This window comes from Mytilus galloprovincialis, chromosome 6 (assembly GCF_965363235.1).
Source record: "Mytilus galloprovincialis chromosome 6, xbMytGall1.hap1.1, whole genome shotgun sequence".
NCBI lineage: Eukaryota > Metazoa > Mollusca > Bivalvia > Mytilida > Mytilidae > Mytilus > Mytilus galloprovincialis.
The window spans coordinates 12,752,074-12,775,518 of NC_134843.1; the positions used below are offsets into that span (position 1 = coordinate 12,752,074).

Consider the following 23,445-nt stretch of genomic DNA (forward strand, 5'->3'; position numbering starts at 1 on the left):
AATTGTTGAAAATATGCTGCACAGACTTACGTTTTGACCTTTGAAAAAAATAAAAGTGCTAATGAACTTTCCATTCTTGGATACAAATTCGTACGAAACTTCAGTGTACAAATGGTACAGTTAGAGCTGTAAAGGAAGCTGATATGAGAAATTGCACGGTCTATATTTACAGAAATGCAACTTTTGTAAATGGGGAATTACAAATATAGATGGATACTTGTATACACATTACGGAAAGAAAGAAATAATAATAGCCATGTATTTGCAAACAATTTCAATCTAGCAGTTTATCAGTTGATCTCTGTCCGACATGTAAATAGTATTATTTAACTTTACAAATGATGAAAAGTTAAAATTTAATTGATTTCTAAACACAGCTGATTTACCCACCAGCATAACAAATTAAGTATACTTTACGAGTTTTTACAACCAACGGGTTGATGCCACTGCTGGCGGTTGTTACGTTCTAACGGGTATAACCAGCGCAGTAGTTATGACATATCACGTGTGCAAATTATCTGTTTTCGAAATTTTGTATTATCAAAAACACTAAGGTTGGTTCACTTAGACGTTTGTGGCCTTAATAAACTGTGGCAATTCTGGTTTCCAATAATTCTATTAAAATACTTTAAAATTATTTTCTTGAACAAATGTGTTATGACTGTTTTATAATTATCATATTTGTTTAGGAACGAACACTGGTAAAAAGTAAAATAACTCAAAATACAGAACTTTGAGAAATTTTCAAAATGGGAATCCGTAATCAAATGGCAAAATTAAGAGCTCAAACACACTACATGAATGGATAACAACTTTCCTATTCCTGATTTTGTACAAACATTTGCTTATGTCGAAAATGGTATATTGAACACGGTTTATAGCTAGTTAAACCTCTGACTTGTATAAAAGTCGCATTGAATTCCATTATATTGACGCCAATGTCAAAGCAAATAGACATAATAGGTAAAATTGTCAAAAATAAGGATACAGCAGTAAACATTGTGTTATGGTCTAAATCACTATAAAAACAAGAATGTGTCCATAGTACACGGATGCCCCACTCGCACTATCATTTTCTATGTTTAGTGGATCGTGAAATTGAGGTCAAAACTCTAATTTGGCATTAAAATTAGAAAGATCATATCATAAGGCACATGTGTACTCAGTTTCAAGTTGATTGGACTTCAACTTCATCAAAAACTACCTTGACCAAAAAACTTTAACCTGAAACTCGCACTATCATTTTCTATGTTCAATAGACCGTGAAATTGGGGTCAAAACTCTAATTTTGCATAAAAATTAGAAAGATCATATCATAGGGCACATGTGTACTAAGTTTCAAGTTAATTGGACTTCAACTTCATCAAAAACTACCTTGACCAAAAACTTTAAAACCTGAAGTGGGACGAACGGACGAACGAACAGACGAACGGACGTACAGACCAGAAAACATAATGCCCCTCTACTATCGTAGGTGGAGCATAAAAATCAAAAAGGCATGTAGACAAAGCATATTGGCAAAAACGAAAGCAAGAATACAAAAATTTACCATAGCACAATAACACAATGACGGTCTGTATAACTACCGAGCCACGTCAAATGGATATTGGGATTGACGTTTAGTAATCAACTCTCATAAAAGCTAACATATTTTAGCTTTTTCCTTGCCACGCATGACACTCACACATGAAATATGTTTAAGATAAAAGATTGTTATCACTATTACATTGTGATTCATTCACATACTGTAAATTCAGAAATTATTTCGAGGTTTTTATTAATGCGAATAATGCGACTGAGTGAGTATCGCAATAATAAGAACTCACATTATTATATCTGATACATATATTGGTAAAAAGATTCTCCTGACATCGCAATAATTAATATCGCATTTTTGTCCATTTAAAAAAAGGCAATAATAAATGCACGCAATAATTTCTGAATTTACAGTGGATCTTTTAGGTGACCAAATCGTGATGCATTGAATTGACAATACCTCCTTCTATTGATTGTTAACTGATGGTTTTCCTAGCTGGTTTTTTTTTTAAAAGCTATTACATTTATTTTATTTCAAGCATTTATGAAGGGTTGCCATATCTGTGCTAGTAACTTCTGTCTTTTCTATTTGCTCTGCTAGGTATGCATAAATTGAGTCTTTTCGAAGGGCTTTGAGAAATTCATTAAATCCCTGTTCATTTTTACGCAAAAGCATGTCCATCAAAGTCCTGTTCTTTTCCTTTGGTGTTTTACCACATTCTATCCACTTCCCTTCATCAACTGACAATATCTCTTTTGATATTAGATGATCTACTATGCTCTCATGTTGTATGTTAGTGATAACCTTAACGTAATTCTTTTGTAGACGAACTTTATACAATGGAAAATTCCAAACTGAAAAGCCTACAAAATATAAAAAGAGAGATTTTATTTTCATAAGTGCTATAGAATAAATTACCTTAGGCGTATTTGGCACAAGTTTTGGAGTTTTGGGTGCTCAATGCTCTTCAACTTTGTACTTGTTTAGCTTTGTAAATGTTTTGAACTGAGCGTCACCGGTGAGTCTTGTGTAGACGAAACGCACGTCTGGTGCATTGCATTATAGTCCTGGTACCTTTGATAACTATCGACCTTTCATGACTTAAGAGGAAGTTAAGTCCAGAAAAGCGATTTGGACCGCATGAAATTTATAACGTGTTTTCTCTTTTCAACATCACTTGGTTGATACCTCTGGCTATGTACTTCCATTACCCTAGAGTATTCTGCTCAGTTGTTGTTACATTGGTACTGACATGATTTATAACAAACCCTATAAAATTTACTGTTTATCAATTTAAAAATTATGCAGAAACTAAGGTTTCAACTCATTTGCTGCAAAGTTTGTCTTAAATGGATTTGGCTAATTTTTGGGTCCTTTTTAGGTATTTAGCTTTTCTACTGTTGCGGTTTCATTCATTGTTATCTTAAATCTAATGTGTCACGAAGAAGCTGAATATCGAAAGATCTTACATTTCTTCAATCAAATTGCATATATTGAATTGATATTTATGCGTTGTAATTATCAAACACATATGATAATTCCGTTAACATTTTTAAGAGAGAGGGTAATTATACATAATACTGTAGTGGTTAGTGCATCGGACTACTAACACAAAGGTTCCTGGTTCGTTCCCCGTTCCGGGATGAAAATTGCGGGGACTGAATTTTCGGCTCTCCCTTGACACCATTTGCGAGTTTGGTCTTGAGGAAACGATGATAGTCCGTCGGAAGGGGACGATACATGGCTGACCCATGTTAAGAGAGAGTCAATTCTCTTGCACGTAAAAGACATCCTTGTAGATTTCGAAAAAAAGAGCAGGCTAATGCCGCTACAAGGCAGCACTCACATCCGCAAAGTGGAAAGGGATTAATATAAGTTGCAAACCTTGTTTCCCAATCCCCTATCAATAAATATGTTTAAACTATACATATACACAATGTACGGTTAATTGCTTTTTTGGTTTGGTATTTTTGTTCTTAATCTGAAAACAATTCATAGTTGACCAAAACGAATGTCTTTGCAATAGAAATTATCGAGATTCTTTTCTACAGTTATAAGTCATTGTTCATTAAGTACCTGTTACGAATCAGGAAAACAGGACCTTAGATGAATTTTGCTATTATATGTCCCTTATAGTCACATAAATTCAAATACATATGGGCTTTTCCATGGGTTTGAACATTCCCAGTGAAGCTTAATTCGAAAAACATAGATACATATGAGAAATAAAATGTAATTTTCATGAAAAGAATTAGAAGATTAATAATACAAACTTCAGAAACAAAATTGAATAATATGGCTTTTATCAAACTGTTCCCTGAAAGTTGTTGAAGGTGAAACCAAAGCAGATGTAATGAAATACACAAAATACTATGACAAAAAAGACATTTAAAAAAATTGTTATTTCTCCTAAGTGTCTGACGCGTTTTCCTGATTAAACTTCACTAGGAGTGTCAAACCCATGATGTATAAGACCTACAAATTCTGTAACATCATTTACAAAGGATGAAATTTTACAAGACACAAATGTGTCCTACCTTTTTGTATCAACATCAAAGAAAACGCAGAAAATTTACCCCAACTATACTATTCCTTCTACAGAAAAATATGGCCTTAACACATATCGTGATGAGAATAAACTCATCATAGATACCAGGACTAAATTTAGTATATACGCCAGACGCGCGTTTCGTCTACAAAAGACTCATCAGTGACGCTCGAATCCAAAAAAGTTGAAAAGGCCGAATAAAGTACGAAGTTGAAGAGCATTGAGGACCAAAATTCTAAAAGAGTTATATTCTATCCATGGTGTTAATCAGATTCTCAACAATTCTATAGATCTACTCCTTAATCTCGGATCACAATCTATGAAATTCTCTAGCAACATTAAGACTTTTCATTTTTCTACGCTTTACACTGCTATTTCCCATGGTCAATTGAAAGATCGACTTCGCCCTCTCATTAATCAGAGCTTTTTGTATATAAAAATTGGAATCGTAGATACAAATTTCTTGTTTTTGGTTATAGTTATTCTTATTTTGTAAAGAACCATACTGATTCTACCAGAAAATATACAGAAAATGATACTACCAAAATGCTTGACTTTTTGATCGACAATATATTTGTTGAGTTTGGAAAATGATAATTCAACAGAAAGTCGGTATTCCAATGAGTACTTATTGTGCATCCTTACTGGCCAATTTGTTTTTGTACTCGTATGAAGCAGAATTCATTTTGAATCTTCTAAAAGACAAAAAGAAAAATCACCTTGCAAATTTCTTTAATTTTACTTTCAGATATACTGATGATGTCCTATCACTGAATATCCCATCTTTCAGCCAGTGCTTACATCTGATGTATATATCCCAGTGAAGTTGAAATTAAGAATACTACTGGCATTAGAAGGACTACTTCATATCTTAATCTTTTCCTCAATATTGACAATGGTCAACTTAACACTAAAATCTATGAGAAACGGGTCGATTTAAACTTCTCAATTATCATTATACAGACTTCATATCCAGAAGTGTGCTCCTACGCTAAAACTGCTACAACATAGTTATATAAGGAGGATATATTATTAGTTACATAGTGTGCTAGTGACCTTATACGATATATATTGGGTCAGTGAATTCCATATGGGGTGAGAGCGAAACACCATTTGGAATTTATTGACCCCTTACATATCGTATTAGGACACTAGCACACTATGTAACGAATTTATCTCACCGACTTTCTTCACATGTGATATTTAGAAAAGTGGCCTATAAAAATGATTAACTCTTCAATGCCGTTAGTATTAAGAATCTACTTCCATTATTCTATACAAAGAAAAATGCCAACAATAACAATTTGTTAGTCTTAAATGTGTTTTATTAATTTATTTCAAATACATGAAAATATGAGAGAGAAACAAGTATGTGTCAATTATACACAGATGCTCCACTTGGATTATTATTTTCTATGTTCAGTAAACAGTGAACTTGAAGTAAAAAAAATAATTTGGAATTGAATACAAAATATAATATCATCGGGAACATGTACTTCGTTTCAAATTGATTGGATTTCAACTTCACCAAACACTATATATATCTTGACCCAGTTTAATCTGAACCGGGAACGAGAGACGGACGACCCGACGGAGAAATGCACGGACAAACGAACAGACGTACGAACGAACGGACACACAGACCAAAATAACATATGGTTTGGGCATACACAGTCAACAATAATTAATCTGCTTACCCTTAGGGAGCACCTGAGATCACCCCTAGTTTTTTGTGGGGTTCGTGTTGTTTATTCTTTAATTTTCTATGTTGTGTCATGTGTACCATTGTTTGTCTGTTTGTCTTTTTCATTTTTAGCCATGGCGTTGTCAGTTTATTTTCGATTTATGAGTTTGACTGTCCCTTTGGTATCTTTCGTCCCTCTTTCATAATTATCATTCGTCAATAAACATTTATGTTTTTCTATAAGCTGTATCACTATTGAATAAAGTATTACAGGTAATACCAAGAACTTGAACTTTTATTGCCTTTTTTGTCAGCAACTAACGGATAATTTAGGCATTATATTATCTATCAAACGAGTTGATAGGGATAGAGATGTTTAGTGTATTAACAGAGATGGCTTTAATTTTATATAAGAACTATTTTAATGCATTAATTTCTTTAATTTTACTTAATTGATACGTATTAATCCATAGATGGTTTGAAAGTTCATATGTTTCATTAATACAAATTAATTAATACACAGCTATTGTATATATAAAGTTTATTCTTGATGCAGTGTAGATGTGTTTACCTTAATGTGGGAAACTATTGACCAACAATTTATTTATAAAGTTTATTCTTGATGCAGTGTAGATGTGTATACCTTGATGTGGGAAACTATTGACCAACAATTTATTTATAAAGTTTATTCTTGATGCAGTGTAGATGTGTTTACCTTAATGTGGGAAACTATTGACCAACAATTTATTTATAAAGTTTATTCTTGATGCAGTGTAGATGTGTTTACCTTAATGTGGGAAACTATTGACCAACAATTTATTTATAAAGTTTATTCTTGATGCAGTGTAGATGTGTTTACCTTGATGTGGGAAACTATTGACCAACATTTTATTTATAAAGTTTATTCTTGATGCAGTGTAGATGTGTTTACCTTAATGTGGGAAACTATTGACCAACAATTTAATTATAAAGTTTATTCTTGATGCAGTGTAGATGTGTTTACCTTAATGTGGGAAACTATTGACCAACAATTTATTTATAAAGTTTATTCTTGATGCAGTGTAGATGTGTATACCTTGATGTGGGAAACTATTGACCAACAATTTATTTATAAAGTTTATTCTTGATGCAGTGTAGATGTGTTTACCTTAATGTGGGAAATTATTGACCAACAATTTATTTCTCCTATGCACTGATATTGATTTTCGCATCATGGACTGAAATTTGATTTTCTATTGTTTCAAAATGTATGAAGTCAAAAAGAAATCAAACCCATCTGAGGAACTTTTTTGCATCTACAAAGTATTATCAAACCAAATACACTCTGTGTCGAATGTCACACTAACATGCGCAGAAGTACCAAAATATTATATGTTTCAGTATATATATATTCGTTGCTTGTGTTTATGACCACTTTATTCGTACCTTCATTTTCAGCAGATACTAATGTTGTACTTGGACTCGTTTCCTGTATATCACATTTCATTTCATTAGCGATATCTTCGTATCCATAATTATGTAATCCATCAACAAACACACTGTAAGTAGGTTCTCTCCTCTTGATCACAATATCCAGCAATGCTTTGTTCTGATCATCTTGTCGAGGATAATGTTCAATATCACGTCTGTCGTCTGCTGATATCACCAGATGTGTCATCATATGATCTAAAATTTGACTGATTTGTATGTCCTGTATGATTCTGTCTGCATTATCTCTGATTTTATCTGTAATTGTTGTAATAAAAAAATTCATTTAGCATGTAAGTTGACTTAAAATATTAAAATGATTATATTTTGTATTCAGTTATTATACTGCATTTACTAATTTCTTTTCAAAATATGTATTGTCAAGCAAACGAAAAGTCTGAACTTTAGTCCAAGTTTTGAAATTGCACGCATACAAAATATGGAATTTAAAATTTGAGCACAGCTCAAACTCTCAAGACAGTATCTAATTCTATGGAAGAACCTTAAACTTTAGCCCACAGATATGATATTCCTGTATAAGAAGCAAACTCCCGAAAATGTACATAGATATATAAAGTGATATTCACAGTAAAATAGATGTTTTGTCAAGTTTTCCTAAAGCGTTTATACCGTAATCAAACTAAATTCATTTGATGTGTTTTGATTGATATTTTGTCTCAGGTACATTTTTCTTTAATAATTTGTTAATGTTTTTAAAGACCAAACAGCCTATTTATTTCTACCAGTGATTTTTCCTAAAAATTTTGTGTGAAGGTATTTCATGATTTGAATAACAAAAAATGATGAAAAAAATTTGGGGTCACCGACTTAGTTTTGTTGCTATAGCAACCTTAGTTTCGTGTTTTCCTGAATATTGGCATCATATTTGCTTGTTATATAAACTCTCCAAAAATCCTTTATATCAAACTTACAAGCATAATTCTTGTTTCACATTAAACAGTAGATTTGTATCTATCAAATACATGTTCAAGAGTTTAAGCCTCATATTGTTTTGATCTTTAAAAATATGATTTATTTCATTCCCGCCAAAAATAAAACGTAAAAATGAAAAACGTTTCCAGTATCAAAAAATATCTACCAGTGATTTCTTTATAATAATTTCAAGAAGGAAAGTGCCACGTGTACTCTTCAAAATAAAGCCAAAAACAGTGTATGTCACCGACCTTTCAAAAAAGTTATGAGCAATTTTCATGTTATTTTCTTGTTCGTTTCGAAGAAAAGAGTTGTCTTTCTCCAGAACATCGCATCTGACGTCATAGTACAAACTTCCCTTACTGGCGCACTATTTGAAAAAAAATCGCAAATTTGACGTTTGAAACCCACATTTAAATTTCCAAGAATAACAACTATAATCACCTACTTTATTATCTGGTAATACAAGAGATTAAATGCATGTGTCAGTATTAGATCTTATGATGTTGATGCCGCACAATATCAACCTTCAGAAACCCCATCCGTCGGAATGAAAAATTGATTGAAAAAACAACCTTTCTCGCCGCTTTTGTTAGGAAAGTCTGTTTTTGTTCTCTGTCCCTCATTAGCAAAATTATTGAAAATAAAGGAAAGATGGCACTGGCTAACTACAGAGTATTTGACTATAGCAGACTAAATGTGTGTGTTTTTTTCGCGTCAATTTCAGAAGTTTGCCGTAACGAACTCATTTGCTACTGTTGACAGACGGACACACAAAGCATGGACGGACTTCTTTATACCATTATATTTCCCGACTAAGACGAACGTATAGAAATTATTCCATCTAGTTTGTGAAGTCATTATTTCTGAATATTTAAGATATAGGGAAATTAAAATTATAGGTAAAATATATGAATTAATGTTTTTGATTCTAAAACGTTATACATCTATCATGAAATACAATCCCTGTTATTACTACCTCACATGACGATGTTTTGAAAAAAACGAGGCAGTAAACATAAAATAAAAAAAGTTTTAATTCAAAAATTAATTTAGAAATCATTTTCTGTTGAAAACTACAAAGTTAGATTTCTCCAACAGGATAAAATATTATAAAAATAATTTGCTAATTTTGTAAATTAAAAAAAAAGACAAGGTTGTTGCCGGAATTGAAAATCGAAATTTGTTTTCAATCTTTCCATCTCCCAATTGATACGATATTCCCGTGCTTGCATTTCCTATCATGATTTTCTTGATAGAGGTTTGCTGCTCACAAGGAAGCTATTAAACCAAGAGTTCCAAATGGTGAAGTTGAAATCATCACTTCGTAAATTTTACGGACGCCATCACGAGTTGGTTGACCGTTATGGAATAACCGTTTCACAAATGATATCGGATATGTTCCTTACGTCGTAACTACAATCCCCTTCCCTTTCATGAATATGACCTACCGAATTAGACTATTTACCGGATTTGTAATCACATAAGCAACACGACGGGTGCCACATGTGGAGCAGGATCTGCTTACCCTTCCGGAGCACCTGAGATCACCCCTAGTTTTTGGTGGGGTTCGTGTTGTTTATTCTTTAGTTTTCTATGTTGTGTCGTGTGTACTATTGTTTTTCTGTTTGTCTTTTTCATTTTTAGCCATGGCGTTGTCAGTTTGTTTTGGATTTATGAGTTTGACTGTCCCTTTGGTATCTTTCGTCCCTCTTTTCTAGGCAAAGTTTTAGCTAAATGAAAGGGAGAGATTTTATGTTGGATATGTTTCTTGGAGCAATTGTTTTTGTCATAAGTTAAATTTTTGTTTTGCCTTACAGCTGATTTCCTACTGCATGTAGAGTAAAGCTTTGGTTGGCTTCCTTGCTTTGTTTGTATAAATGTTTATTCAAGCTTTGTAATTAAGATTGACATCTTCATAAATAGGTATGTAAACCTGTATATATGATAATTCAATTGGACATTAACAAAATATACCAACAAAGCAAGCAACTAACTAAAGTGATGATCTACATACAGAAGGAAATTAACTGTAAGCTTCAGTCAGATCAGGCGAAATGTTTATCATTTCTTCTTAAGACAAATTGAAATGAAACAAATAAAAAAACGACAATGACCCTTTGTCATAATTATAAGATTTGGTCAAATAAGCAGTGTAAATAAATTTTAACTTCATTGCAAGGTCGGACATTATTTTACGAGAATCATCCAGACATTAGTTACATGCATACGTTGCCAGTATGTCGAAACTTCTAGGAATAATTTTTTATCGGCCTGACCTTCTGAATACTCAATTTTTTAAACTTTTGAAAAATTGACATTAAAATTTGAAGGATCAAATCATAGGAAACATGTGTATTAAGTTTTAAGTTGATAGGACTTCAACTTCAGCAAAAACTACTTTGACCAAAATCTTTAACCTGAAGCAGGACAGACGGACGGACAAACGAACGAACGGCCGCACAGACCAGAAAACATAAATTAGATATAAAAATAAATTTCACCTATCTAATAACCCCGGTAACCTGTACACAATCGGCGTAAATGAAAGACAAAATGAAAGAATAAAACAAAATGAAATGCATATTGGCGGAATTACAAGACAAAATCTACGCATGTGAAAGAATAAAAAAAAAAAGAAATGCAGATCGGCGCAAAAAAGTAGAGATCAAAAGTTATATTTTATTGTTTTTATTAGAACGAAGGTTAAATACAGTGTAGTATCTTTTTTGTTCATTTGTGTTAAATTTCCACTCGACGCTTGATTCCTCTTTATTTTGGAGACGTATTTTTAAGCGTACACCATGTTGGATCCGTAAAAAACGCGAAACAGGACGTTATAATTTGACGTTTTTTCATTGCTAGAAACAACGTCATAGAGCTTTTATGTCACTACCAAGTTGCGTTAGTTGATGCGCATAAACAATAGGCTGTTCGGTCTTTAAACTAGCTTATCACTATTTTATGCTTATGTGTTTTTGTTAATTGTTTGTTTGCTTTGTGTCATTAAGGCAACAGTAGTAAACTGCAGTTCAATAGTCATAAATCGATTAAGCGAAAACAAACCCAGGTCACAAACCAAAACCGAGGGAAACTCATCAACTATATGAGGAAAACAATGGAACAACAGAAACACTGAAATGCTATTAAAAAAAAAAATTGCCTGCATACATAGAAACGGACTATTTGGTATCAATCTGACGAGTTTAGCAACAAAGTCCCTTTTATATTTAGTTTTTATATGTTCCCTTTACACAACTGACACAGGTTAAAGAAAGGTTAGTTTTCAAGATTGGTTCTAAATATAGAACTTAAAATATCCAAAAACTTTCTGACACATGTATATGCATTCAATTGACATAAACCAACACTTAACAAAGGAAACGCAGGTCATAACAAATGAAAGAAAAATTGGAGTGCATTACTTCACAAGAGTAGTATACCAATACTACTATAACATATCAAAGAAATTCAATTAAAAACCAAAAAAAACCTTAACAACTAGAAGCAAACATATACAAATAGTTTAAAAGAGATTCCTAGATGATTCCAGATGCCATCTGTATACTAAATTATCTGAAAAGCTACTGAGTTGACTGCAAGTGAATTGTTTTAACATAACTGAATGAACCGCAATGGATATGGCTGAAAATTGACTGGGAGACTGAACATGACGGAATAATCAAATTTCAGATTATGATTCATTTACGAATGCTACCTATTCCGTAAATAAAAAACTACTGAAAAGCTTCCATGCATATTTTCTGTCGCAGCATATTATTACCTGTAACAATTTCCACAGCTCTTAATGTTTTTGGATCTATGTTCTTCACAACCTCCTCTAAACAACGTACACTTTTTCTTATATTAACTAAAGCTTGTTGAATGACCCGTATTGTAGGTCTTACTGATCTGTCTTTTTTCCAAGTAAATAACACTTCCTTATTTTGGGCTGTCAAATTGGGACTACATTTGTCGATATTTTCTAAATCTATTATGGACAATCCGAGTTCTATTCCAAGTTGAAAAACCATTTTTCCAATCTGTGGTGCTAGCTTGTCTAAAATTTCATCTGTAGGAATACAATCTAAGATATCGTCTGGAATTCCTATAAGAGAATTCAGATTTAAATAATACATGCAAGTGAATAATTTTACATGGACTAATGGACATTAGTCTAAAAGGAACTTTTTAAACACATTGTCCTTGCTTTATTAAAACAACAAGATTTCCTGAATCTCGATCAATTTTTAGTGTCAAATGGTATTTACTGACTCGATTCAATCAGGCCGTTACTCACACTGCCAGAAATCTAGAAAATCTTTTCCTACAAATAATGTTTTAAACAATCATTATATTTTCTAGGACTGATTTTAGCTGACATGAACAACACGATGGGTGCCTCGTGTGGAGCAGGTTTTGATAACACTCAATGGTTTTTGGGGTTCGTGTTGCAAAGTATTTAGTTTTCTGTGTTTTGTTTTGTATACTCTTGTGTTTCTGTTTGTCCTTGTCTTTTTTAGCCATGGCATTGTCAGTTTATTTTCGAATTATGAGTTTGAATGTCCCTCTGGTATCTGTAGCCTCTCTTTTTGAAAGTGCTGTTTGTAAAATGCTTTTCACAGAATGCACAATTATCAGCGCAGTTAGCTTTTTAGCTGGCATGATTCAAATTAAACTTTTTTTCTATTATAAGTATTTGTTGATATGTTTAGAAATTATTAAGGAAATCAAGTTCCCTCAGGCAAAATGGACCTTCCAAGGATTTTTCTAGATCCTTTTTAGTCATACTGCTTCCCTTGGAAACAGCCTCTAAAAATTTACTTTCTTCACAAATAGACTAACAAGTGCACATTACCATGTGTTATGAGTGAATGGCAAGAACGCAAAGGGGCATACATGATCACTAGCAAAATCATTCGTCTAGTAAGAGTAAAAAATAATGAGAAAGTGATTATCAGAAAAAACTGCCCATAAATTGACAAAACATCACTTTCAATATTAGATCCTGTTTGTGTTTTTTCTAAACACAATTAACAAACACAATTCATGTTTATGCTTCTGTCAACTTAATTTCTATGAGAATATGTGGATTTTTTGACAACATTTGCAGTTTCTATGATTTTAAACTGAATGTTACTGTAAGACATTAGTTAATAAGAGAAATGAATAGACGGACACAGCATTATAACCAAGCCCACACAACGTTTGACCATAGGTTAATAAAGTCACTGTTAAGCATGATTTCTGTTGACAGCACAGTAAACAAAAATACTAGATTTCGTTTTAAGTACATGAATATCTTAAGATACAGTTTACTTACTAGATTTCACTTGTTTTCTTCTCCTGACCTGAAAATAAAGTCGTATAAACTGTATAAGCATTTATGATGAGATCTGCAAACTTAGGAGAAGTTAAAAATCAAATTCTTACTATTTAATATCATTCTTTCGGTGTATCTTTAATGATTGTCCAAGTTTAATTCACGAATACGTATCATCAGCATTGTTTTGTCATACAGATGTAAAAACATGTGTATAATATCGCCATTATTTTAGGACCATTTTTGAATAATATGGAGGTATTTGTTGTATTTTGTTATGTTTACATAATTTGATAAATGGCGTCAAGTATGACTGTTTATTTAAAAAAAAATTATCCAATAATTAAGAAAACAAATAGCACATATTCATATCTATATATATATCTGGGTCATTTCTCCTGCTGTGTCGGCAAAACTTGGGAAATAAACCCAATGCATATTTAATGACATATCATTAATAGTTATGTAACACGATATTAAATATCAATTCTTGACACTTCTGTAGTTTATGTAAACATTCCAGCGATCTAATTGTGAAATTTAAGTACATATCTTTGATGTAAGCAGCTCTAAAACTTGGATTTGATGTTGTACAAATTGTAGCTAATATACTTTGAAGTGACCATAATTGAAAGGGAGATATAAAATGACCATAATTGAAAGGGAGATATAAAATGCAAAAAACACTTTATCTCTATATAGCTTACCATGCATAATATGTGTGTTGTTATTTTCATTTCTTGCAAACTTTTATCTAGATCTCCAAAACATATTGAATAATTCTCTTTCAAGTGAATAAGTGTCAACAACTTGACCATCTTTGTATTTCCATTATAATTTTTACCAATGTCTCTCCAATCTATCTCTTCCATTCCAAGACGAAGTGCTAAATCATGTATCAAGTCTTCTTCACAATTACCAGAAAGACTAAGCAACTCGGGGTTACTTGGAATTTGATCTAAAGAATGTTCACTCAAACCTACAAGTTGTATAAAACGTAAACATTGTGCATAGATAGTAATAATTATGTAAATGTGACAATACATTACTAGAACACTATTAGTCAATATTGGCAGCAAATTTAGATAGTGATTATATTTCAGAACTGTCTACCACTCAGAATAATTATCTATGTTTCTATGGTCCCGTCTGGCTATTCTATGAACAATATCTATATGGCCTTGCCTGGCTGTTCTAATATAAGCTATATATTTATGACCGTGTTTGGCTGTTTTTAGGATATTCTACCATCAAGAACAATTATCATTTTTATCTGTATAACCATGTCTGGCTGTTCTTATGATATTGTAATAAGGAATAATTATCTATATTTCAATGGCCGTGCCTTGCTGTTTTACCAGCATGGCTTTATATACAACTAAAATAACGAGTTCCAATTTGTTAGCCGGCATGAAGTTTTTCTCTGTCTATTTCATACTCAAAATGATAGGCAATACCACATTAAACTAGTAATCAAAGCATGTAAGGCTGTGAAAGCATTTGCTGCCTAGTTAATGTTTTTGTAACTTTTGTCAAAGATCCATATGTAAAAGAATTAAACCTGACAGGAGTCTATATAAAATAAATCCAGGAAAAAGTAAAATTGAGAATGGAAATGGGGAATGTGTCAAAGAGACAACAACCCGACCAAATAAAAAACAACAGCAGAGGGTCACCAACAGGTCTCCAATGTAGCGAGAAATTCCCGCACCCGGAGGCGTCCTTCAGCTGGCCCCTAAACAAATATATACTAGTCCAGTGATAATGAACGCCAGGAAAAAGGTCTATTTACTTTTTAATTCCTGAGAATGACCGGTCATTATTTTTTAATAACGCAAATGGTCATTATGATATTTGACACTGTCCAGAGAATTAACCTTGATCATTTTGCATTATATTGATTATTATACAATCTGTTTACAGATATGAGTTTATAAGTATCAATCAGCAATTAAAGAAGGCCCTAATACATAACAGAGTCTGTAATTTCATCGAAGTATTAAAAGCATGGTTAGTGACATTTCTATAACGTGCGTAGTAATTTTGTACGATAACTTTATGAATGGAAGATAACTACATATAATTTGTTTAAACTAGATACCCCAATGATGAGTATGGCCAGGTTTGATTCAACCTGACCCAGTTGTTTAAAAACAGACGAGGATAAACAAATAGTGCCAAGTGATGGTAAATCTGACAATGAACATTGTGTCCTATGAGCCACACAAAAAACAACTCAAACACTAAACAAAAAATAAAATAAAACTGCATATCTCTAGAACAGTAAAAGTGACGCCACCAAAATTGAAACTTGATCTGTAGTGTGTAGTAATAAGCAATATGTATAAGTTTCATAACATTTGGTTGAGGCAAACTAAAGTTGGAGAACGAAAACGAAAAATTCAGCAATTTTTCTATTTGAAAAGGGCATAACTTTAGAACAGTAAAAGTGATGCCACCAAAATTCAAACTTGATCTGTGTTTTGTGGTAACAAAAATTGTGTATAAGTTACATAACATTTCACAGAGGCAAACTAAAGTAAGAGAACGAAATCCAATTTTGGGAAGTAGACGTACGTACAGACGGACAAGGGTAAAACTTAATGTCCTTTCCGCTACGGTGGGAGCATACAAATATTCCCCCCCTTTTTTTAACTTACCCCCCTAATTCCAGAAAAATAATATTTGAAAAAAAACTTTATTTTTTATAAAATGTTGTACAGTTTAAGAGACATCAATGTACTAAAACAAGCATTATTGTCTGAAAACTAGAAAAATGCTTGCTTTAGACCGAGCTTTTGACCCTAAATTCCTGAACAGATTGGGCATTTACCCACAACATGAATCCCAATCTTCAACTTGTGGTATGGAACCTTGGGGTACAATTATAGAGCAATCAAAATACTTACACACAAGTTATTATTCTGAAACTAGAAAAATGCTTGTTTGGGAACAATTTTCAACCCTAATTCGTAAACGGTTGGGACCATCACCAACAAAAACCATCCCAACTTTCCTGTTGTGGTATTAAACCTGTTGCTTAAAATTCAAAGAGATCCATACACTTAAACTTAAGTTATTGACAAACGAAATGTTGTCGGATGACGACAACGCAGACAATGACGCCGATGAGGACATGATAGCATTTTACGATCCCATTTTTTTTTTTCGCAGTCGTATAAAATATATAAAAAATAAAATTTGCTCTAAAATAAATGTGAAGGTTTTGTCAAGAAATGCTGATTTAGAGTTTAAAATCATGATACTCAAATTGATACATTTAAACTTGTATTTCATTTATTATCAAACTAGTTATTTCATAATCTATGTTTCAATGAGAACTATGAAATGATTCTGCATTTTATAGTATTACGATCGTTATGAAAACATGAGTAAGGCATGTTAGAATTATATAACTATTATTACTTGCGTTTGTCAAACAGCTTTTATAATATGACTTATGTGTTACCTTTATAACTTCTTAAAGTATTTATGTGACAACATTGCAAACCATTTTTTTATATCTACCCATAAAATCAAAACACTCTATAACTAAGCAATTTTCAGTTACATTTATCTTAAGACATACATGCAGTTCCATGTTCCAAATTATACGCTTATAAAACACCAATTTCTACAACAATGCTCTTCAACGTCGAACTTTATTTGGCCTGATAAACTTTTTTAGAGTCAAGCGTCACTGATAAGTCTTTTTGTAGAGGAAATGCGCGTCTGGCGTAAAAACTAAATTTAATCCTGGTATATATGATGAGTTTATTATAGTGACAATAGAATCAAAATTTAAAAAAAAATCACATCCAAACTGTTCATGAGTTAACTCCGTTATTAATAAATATGCCTTGTATTATCATATCAAGTTACACAACAATGCTTTTTTGGCGCTATAAAACCAGGTTCAATCCACCATTTTCTACATTTGAAAATGCCTGTACCAAGTCAGGAATATGGCAGCTGTTGTCCATTCGTTTGATGGGTTTTATCATTTGATTTTGCCATATGATTAGGGACCTCCGTTTTGAATTTTCCTTGGAGTTTAGCATTTTTGTGATTTTAATTTTCAGTAAACATCCTAACAATATTGGTAAGCAAGCCAACCAACTTTGGACCAACATGGATTAGTGAAATCATGACAAAAACAGTAAAGGTTTATATGCTAATAATTCTTATATCATTTGCATATCTATAAATACTTGAATTGGATTGGTCAATTAGAATTTTTCTCTTGGTTTACACTTCGATAAACCATGTTTCCGAAACTACTTTTGTAATCTATTCATGCGCGATTCACATTCTTGCAGGGATACTGGGATTTTCAGCAAGTTGAGATCAAGTTGAGATTATAAAACAATTGCATAACAGTTGTTTATATTCTAATGCATATATAACAAAAAAAAGGAAATAAAATAAATGCACTACAGCTTCGAAAATGTATAAAAATAAAATTTAAATCAAATTCCAGGAAATTTCACGAATGATTTGGCGAATTTACGTCATGGCAAAACACGACGTCATACGATTGAAAACTTTCAGACGGAAGATTATTTCGTTACTTGTACGCTTCAAATTCGGATAGTATCGAATTAAAATGAAGTTTTTGAGGTAGGTGCTAGTTCATTTTAGATTCTGTTGCATTTATCGAACATTTAAGTTTTTTAGAAAGTCAAGATGGCGGCGTACTCCTTAGTTACGACATGCCATTGTGCTTCTGATGGTACATATAGTAGCCATTAAAGTAATAATGTAAATTAATAATCGGGTATGTCTGGCTGAAGAATTATAAGGATTAAACACATTTTTTCTAGAGGTTATTGATGTGTAAACCGGGTCTCTAACTCACAAACTTGACATAAAAGTCCTTCGGGTCTCTAACTCACAAACTTGACATAAAAGTCCTTCGGACTTTTATTCAGTTTGTGAGTTAATCGCCCCGGTTTACACATCAATAACCTCTAGAAAAAATGTGTTTAATCCTATAGTCAACTCTTATATATATCATGCATATAAACTCATCATAGATACCAGGATTATTTTGAGGTTTACGCCAGACGTGCGTTTCGTCTACAAAAGACTCATCAGTAACGCTGGAGTATTTGCTGAGATTTTTTGGGGGTAATGGAACACAAATATAACCGAAACACATTTCAATTCCACAAATATTTAGAACTGGATTATTGTGAATCTTACCAATGTTTTGTAATTATGTTATCAGCTCACAATATATCTTAAATGGAAATGAAATATACTCCTAAGATAGATATTTTACTCGAGAAGGAATTATGATATTTTCGAGATCTTTTAACAGAAAAAGAAATAGTCAATACATTTACCTGGACAACTAAGATCACACTGCATTTGTTCCTATAAGGAAAAAAAACTTTTTATTATTCTACAAGTATTTGTAGCTAATGTAATCCGGTTAACTTACTAAGAAACAAAAACATAGAATCTGCTTCTAAGTTATATGTTAGTATAATGTTAGACTAGTGTTGATTACCAAACTATGCTGAACAAGTTTAATCAAGCCACAATTTGTATGTGCCTGTCCCAAGTCAATAGCCTGTATTTTCGTTGTTGTAATTTGTTGGTGTACATCCTACTAGTTTTTCGTTCTTTGCTTTATGCATGAATCAGTTCGTTAGTTTTCACTTTTGAATTGTTTTACATCTGTCATTTCAGGGCCTTTTATAGTTGAATATATGGTATGGGTTTTTCTAATTAGTGAATGCCATACCATGACCTACAGTTGCTACTATATCAGTTGGTCACTGATGGAGAGCTTTCTCATTGGCAATCATACAACACCTTCTTGTTTTCATATTAATCATAATATTTGGAATTACAAAGTTACACCAATGAGGCTACAACAAATACCTTTATGTGACTTTTTTGGAGGGATTGTATGGTTAGTTGTGCGACCTTTAAATACACTGATTGTGTTGTCCTACCTATTATGACATGTTGAGTAAGTGTAAATTTGCATAGTGGTTGATGCAGGCATAATAGAAGAACATCATCATGTATAGCAACTGGTCTCTTTTTGTGGTTCGAGAGATTCTCTCAGTTTTGTGTTTTTTACTTCAGTTTGTAAGTTGTAAATGAATTTTCGAGATTTAAACATCATTCTACTCAATATGTCTGCGCCTAATGTATACTATTCATTACACTGTGTCTGTGAATTGCAGCACATTGATTCGGCGTATTATCAAATAATTGCTACACTGGCATTGCTGTTAATTATACTCTAAAAAGCTAAGAAAAAATAACAGATGGAACATAAATTTAAGAGTGTCATTAATAATGTTTATTATATAATTGAATACCGTTGATTTAAGGTAGATCATAAGTAAATCTTTTTTGAGACAGAATTTTCTTATACTTAGCCAGAATGAAGATTTTAATATGCTCTTTTCAAAAATATAATAAAAAGTAGGGGTCACCGTGCTATTTTTCAAGCTATGAGTCGTTGAAAATTGCCTAAATTTGGTTAGATTGTTAATGGAAAAACACAATTGTGTGCATAAAAAATAATCTATGAGATAGAATTTTGAAATAAATTGTGAAGAGATAGGTTTTGTAATATGTTTTAAGAAAATAAAAAGAAAAAATGGTGTCACCGAACTTGTTTTCTTGCTACAAGTAAAAAGAAAAAATTTCCCTATCTGTCCAGTATAAATTTTTTACTAAAAGAGTTATCTTCCCTTAAATGGGTCATTTGAAAAAAATGATTCAAAAAGCAAAATAAAATGATATTTGTTTAATTATTTTGAATTATACAATAAATTGCCAAGTTTTCTTTATATTATTAAACAGTCTAACCATCAAATTGCAAATCTGTCTCCAAATTTGTAGATTTAGGCAAATAACTAGACCGATTTTTTACTGTGATTGTTCAATCCAAGATGGCGGTATACCATGAATCTACCTTAAAAACTCATTCGAACTTTTGGGTTTAGACATTGCTTAACATATGGTTATTCATTCAAGTATTTCCTTTTCATACAGATATAACATGAAATATGTATTTAGCGTCAAACAAACTGTTTAATTTGAAAGAACCACTTTAAACACAAAAGTTCGTCATAACTTATGCTCTTGTCTTAACCGCAGTAGCATCCCATATTAAAACAATTGTACAGCATATGCTGCAAAGGATTGAGGGGTTGAGTGTTTCTTTTTATCACAATTGGAAGCACACTTTGATTTATTTTAGCGATTAGTTTTCAAAGGTAGTTAGAGCTGGAGAAGATGAGGAGAACCATAAAAAAACTGGCAATCCTAGGCTAACAAAAATAGTAAAACGCCTAGGCCAGTGATCACTGTAGATAAACTGTAGACAGTTTATGAATTTGTATCGATTTAGAAAAGCTAGAGTTGAAAAAAATGATTGTTATCATACTGATGAATAAAATTGTCCTTGTATTCTTATTCTTTTATGTTTGAGCTTTAAATTTTGCCATTTGATAAGGGACTTTCCATTCCGAATTTTCCTTGGAGTTCCGTATTTTTTTATTTTTTTTTTTTTTTACTTATTTCTATATAAAGAAACAAACCAACTATATAATGTCCATAAATATCTGTCTTTTATGCATCATAAGAAATTATTCAATATGAATATAATTAAAGTAAAGTACATACCAGTTTCTGATTCCAAACTCTCCAGTTGTGTTTAATGTTTTCACCATGTTCACAAAGACATTCCTCTGTATCTACAACCATATTTTCTTCTGGAGTAAAACAGTTTAATTTTGAGCAGGAATACTCAGTGTGGAATGGTAACTTGTTTTTGGCTTTACGATGGATAGTTGACTGATAAAATTCAGATATTCTCTCCAAAGTAACAAACAAACAATCCCGGACACTGGTGGCTATATCAGGTACTATCAGGCCCTTAGAGCGCTTGTGGACTAGGTACAGTAAGATCTTATTTCCTTCTACACAGACAACAATATCATGCTCTTTATCAAATGATAACCCAACAAACCCAGAAAACATAAGTTTCCGTCCTTGGTATTCTTTTAATGTCCACATACTCAGACATGCACATATTAGTCGGTTTGGTAAGGCTGGAGGTATGATGGTTCCTTTGAAAACTAAGGCCAAACTTACAGTCCTCTCTGGTGTACATTCTAGTGTCAAGTAATCTGTATTATTTCTTTCAGGAAGCATACAGGGTACAAAGAAGTTATCTACTGGTAGACGACTTTCTGTTTTTGTATCATATCTACGCTGTTCAAATACGATATCTAGATGTATCAGTATATCTAATATATACTCTTTAAATGGTAAAATCTGACAGAATTCGTCTTGTTCCCAAATCTGGAAGAGGTCTACTTTTTGTATCATTCCATTTTCAGACATCTTTATGAAGGTTTTCCTTGTTTTATATTCTTTGGGCCAAAATGCAACATCTATAAACATAAAATAAAATTTGAAATATAATTTATATTATGAGGTTATACTGATCTATAAAAGCTACACGATAAAACTATTTGTATCGCTCACCAAAATCACCACTGGAAAACAAATGTATCCTAATAAATGTCTTTCATATCAGAACACATGATTTTTTTTGTCTAGTCTGTTATAACGGGCTTTGATGGTCAAAGTTGAATCATTTCCCATTTGAAAGAAAATAATCTGAAACAAGGCTTGCATGTGCTGTGGGAAAACTGCGAGTTTTCAAATGTTTGCATGGTTTTTACATGTTTTCTGTATGAGAAACACTAAGAATGATGTATGGCAGTCATCCATGGTGACATCTTGTCAGTCAATTTCTGTCTTTCATATTTATTTTCCAGCTTTTAGCACAATTTTTCGGTATAAAGTCTTCTCCTCAGTTACTATTTATTCTAAGTCAAAAAATATTTTGAATGTTTATTACCTTGATTAAAATAAAACATTCCTTTTGGGTGGGTAATTTTTTAGTTTTGATGTAGGTTCCCAAAATGTGATTGTATATATAAAGAAGACATTTATGTTAAATACACTGAATGTGATTTTTTTCTTTGAAAAACTGGTTATTTGAAGATTCCCCGTTCAGTTTTGTCTTTATCAGTCGATTTGAGAAAATGTCTTCAAAAAATTCAAACCATGCCACATCATGATAGAATATAGTGTGGACCAATAAATGATCAAATATCCATCTAAATAAAAATAGTTCAATATGATATTAAAGATGTCTGTAAGATGATAAACAGCACAAAATTACCTCTTCGTTCTCATTTATAAGGTCCTTTTGGTTCATTTATACTTCTTATTCCCTCAAACATTTAAGACTAAGAACTATTACATATTTATGTAAAAAATGTGATTATAAATGAGTAGTTGTATTGTTAAACCTGAATAAGATATACATATAAAAGTTTACTGACTCCATGGAGGGCCAAATAAGTTCTTACGTAAAACTGAAGTATACGTTCAATTCCAGAGAGAGACATGTAATGCGTCCCTATTATTAAAAATTGCAAAATGTGACGGAATTCTTTTTGCTCCCAAATCTGGTAGATTTCTTTTCTTCGTAACTTTCCATTTTCAGACATCTTTTTGAAAGCTTTCCATTTTGGACAAAATTCAACATCTATTAAAATTAAACAAATTAAATGTTCAAAATAAAAGTCATGCAATACCTAAAAGAAATGTAGTAACATGAACGGTACCAATTTTCCTGCACCAGATGCGCATTTCGAACATTATAAGGTATTACTCGTTTTAAAAAAAGCGAGATGATCAAACAATCTACATCGCCCAATGAGATCAGCACCGGACTACAAATTAATCCTTATAATAGGATTGAATATCCTTATTGTCAGAATAGATTACTTGTACCTATTCTGTATTTCAGGCATTTGTTTATCAAACTTGAATCCTTTTCTCACAAAAGGCATGCATAAACTATTTGTTTTGAAATGTGTACATTTTTTGTATACAAACAA

The 23,445-nt window shown here is 32.1% G+C and overlaps 1 protein-coding gene across 1 annotated transcript; it reads right to left on the reverse strand.

Moving 5' to 3' along the window:
- Positions 1-1,651: 1,651 nt before the first annotated feature.
- On the reverse strand, positions 1,652-21,827 carry LOC143078971 (uncharacterized). Its single transcript, XM_076254050.1, has 7 exons — positions 21,149-21,827; positions 18,841-18,871; positions 14,200-14,471; positions 13,493-13,520; positions 11,954-12,277; positions 7,195-7,494; positions 1,652-2,400 (listed from the first exon to the last, which is right to left on the reverse strand). Exons 1-7 carry the CDS (start codon positions 21,677-21,679, stop codon positions 2,066-2,068), a joined length of 1,821 nt encoding a protein of 606 aa, XP_076110165.1. The 5' UTR covers positions 21,680-21,827; the 3' UTR covers positions 1,652-2,065.
- Between the last annotated feature and the right edge of the window lie 1,618 nt (positions 21,828-23,445).

What these genes read in the sequence shown, in the direction of transcription:
- LOC143078971 (XM_076254050.1), bottom strand. Translation starts at nt 21,679, where the DNA reads ATGCTTCCTGAAAGAAATAATACAGATTACTTGACACTAGAATGTACA. An exon ending in GTGTGATCTTAGTTGTCCAG is followed by an intron (nt 14,472 to 18,840) that starts GTAAATGTATTG and finishes TACAACTTGTAG; the next exon opens with GTTTGAGTGAACATTCTTTA. An exon ending in AAGAAAACAAGTGAAATCTA is followed by an intron (nt 12,278 to 13,492) that starts GTAAGTAAACTG and finishes ATTCTCTTATAG; the next exon opens with GAATTCCAGACGATATCTTA.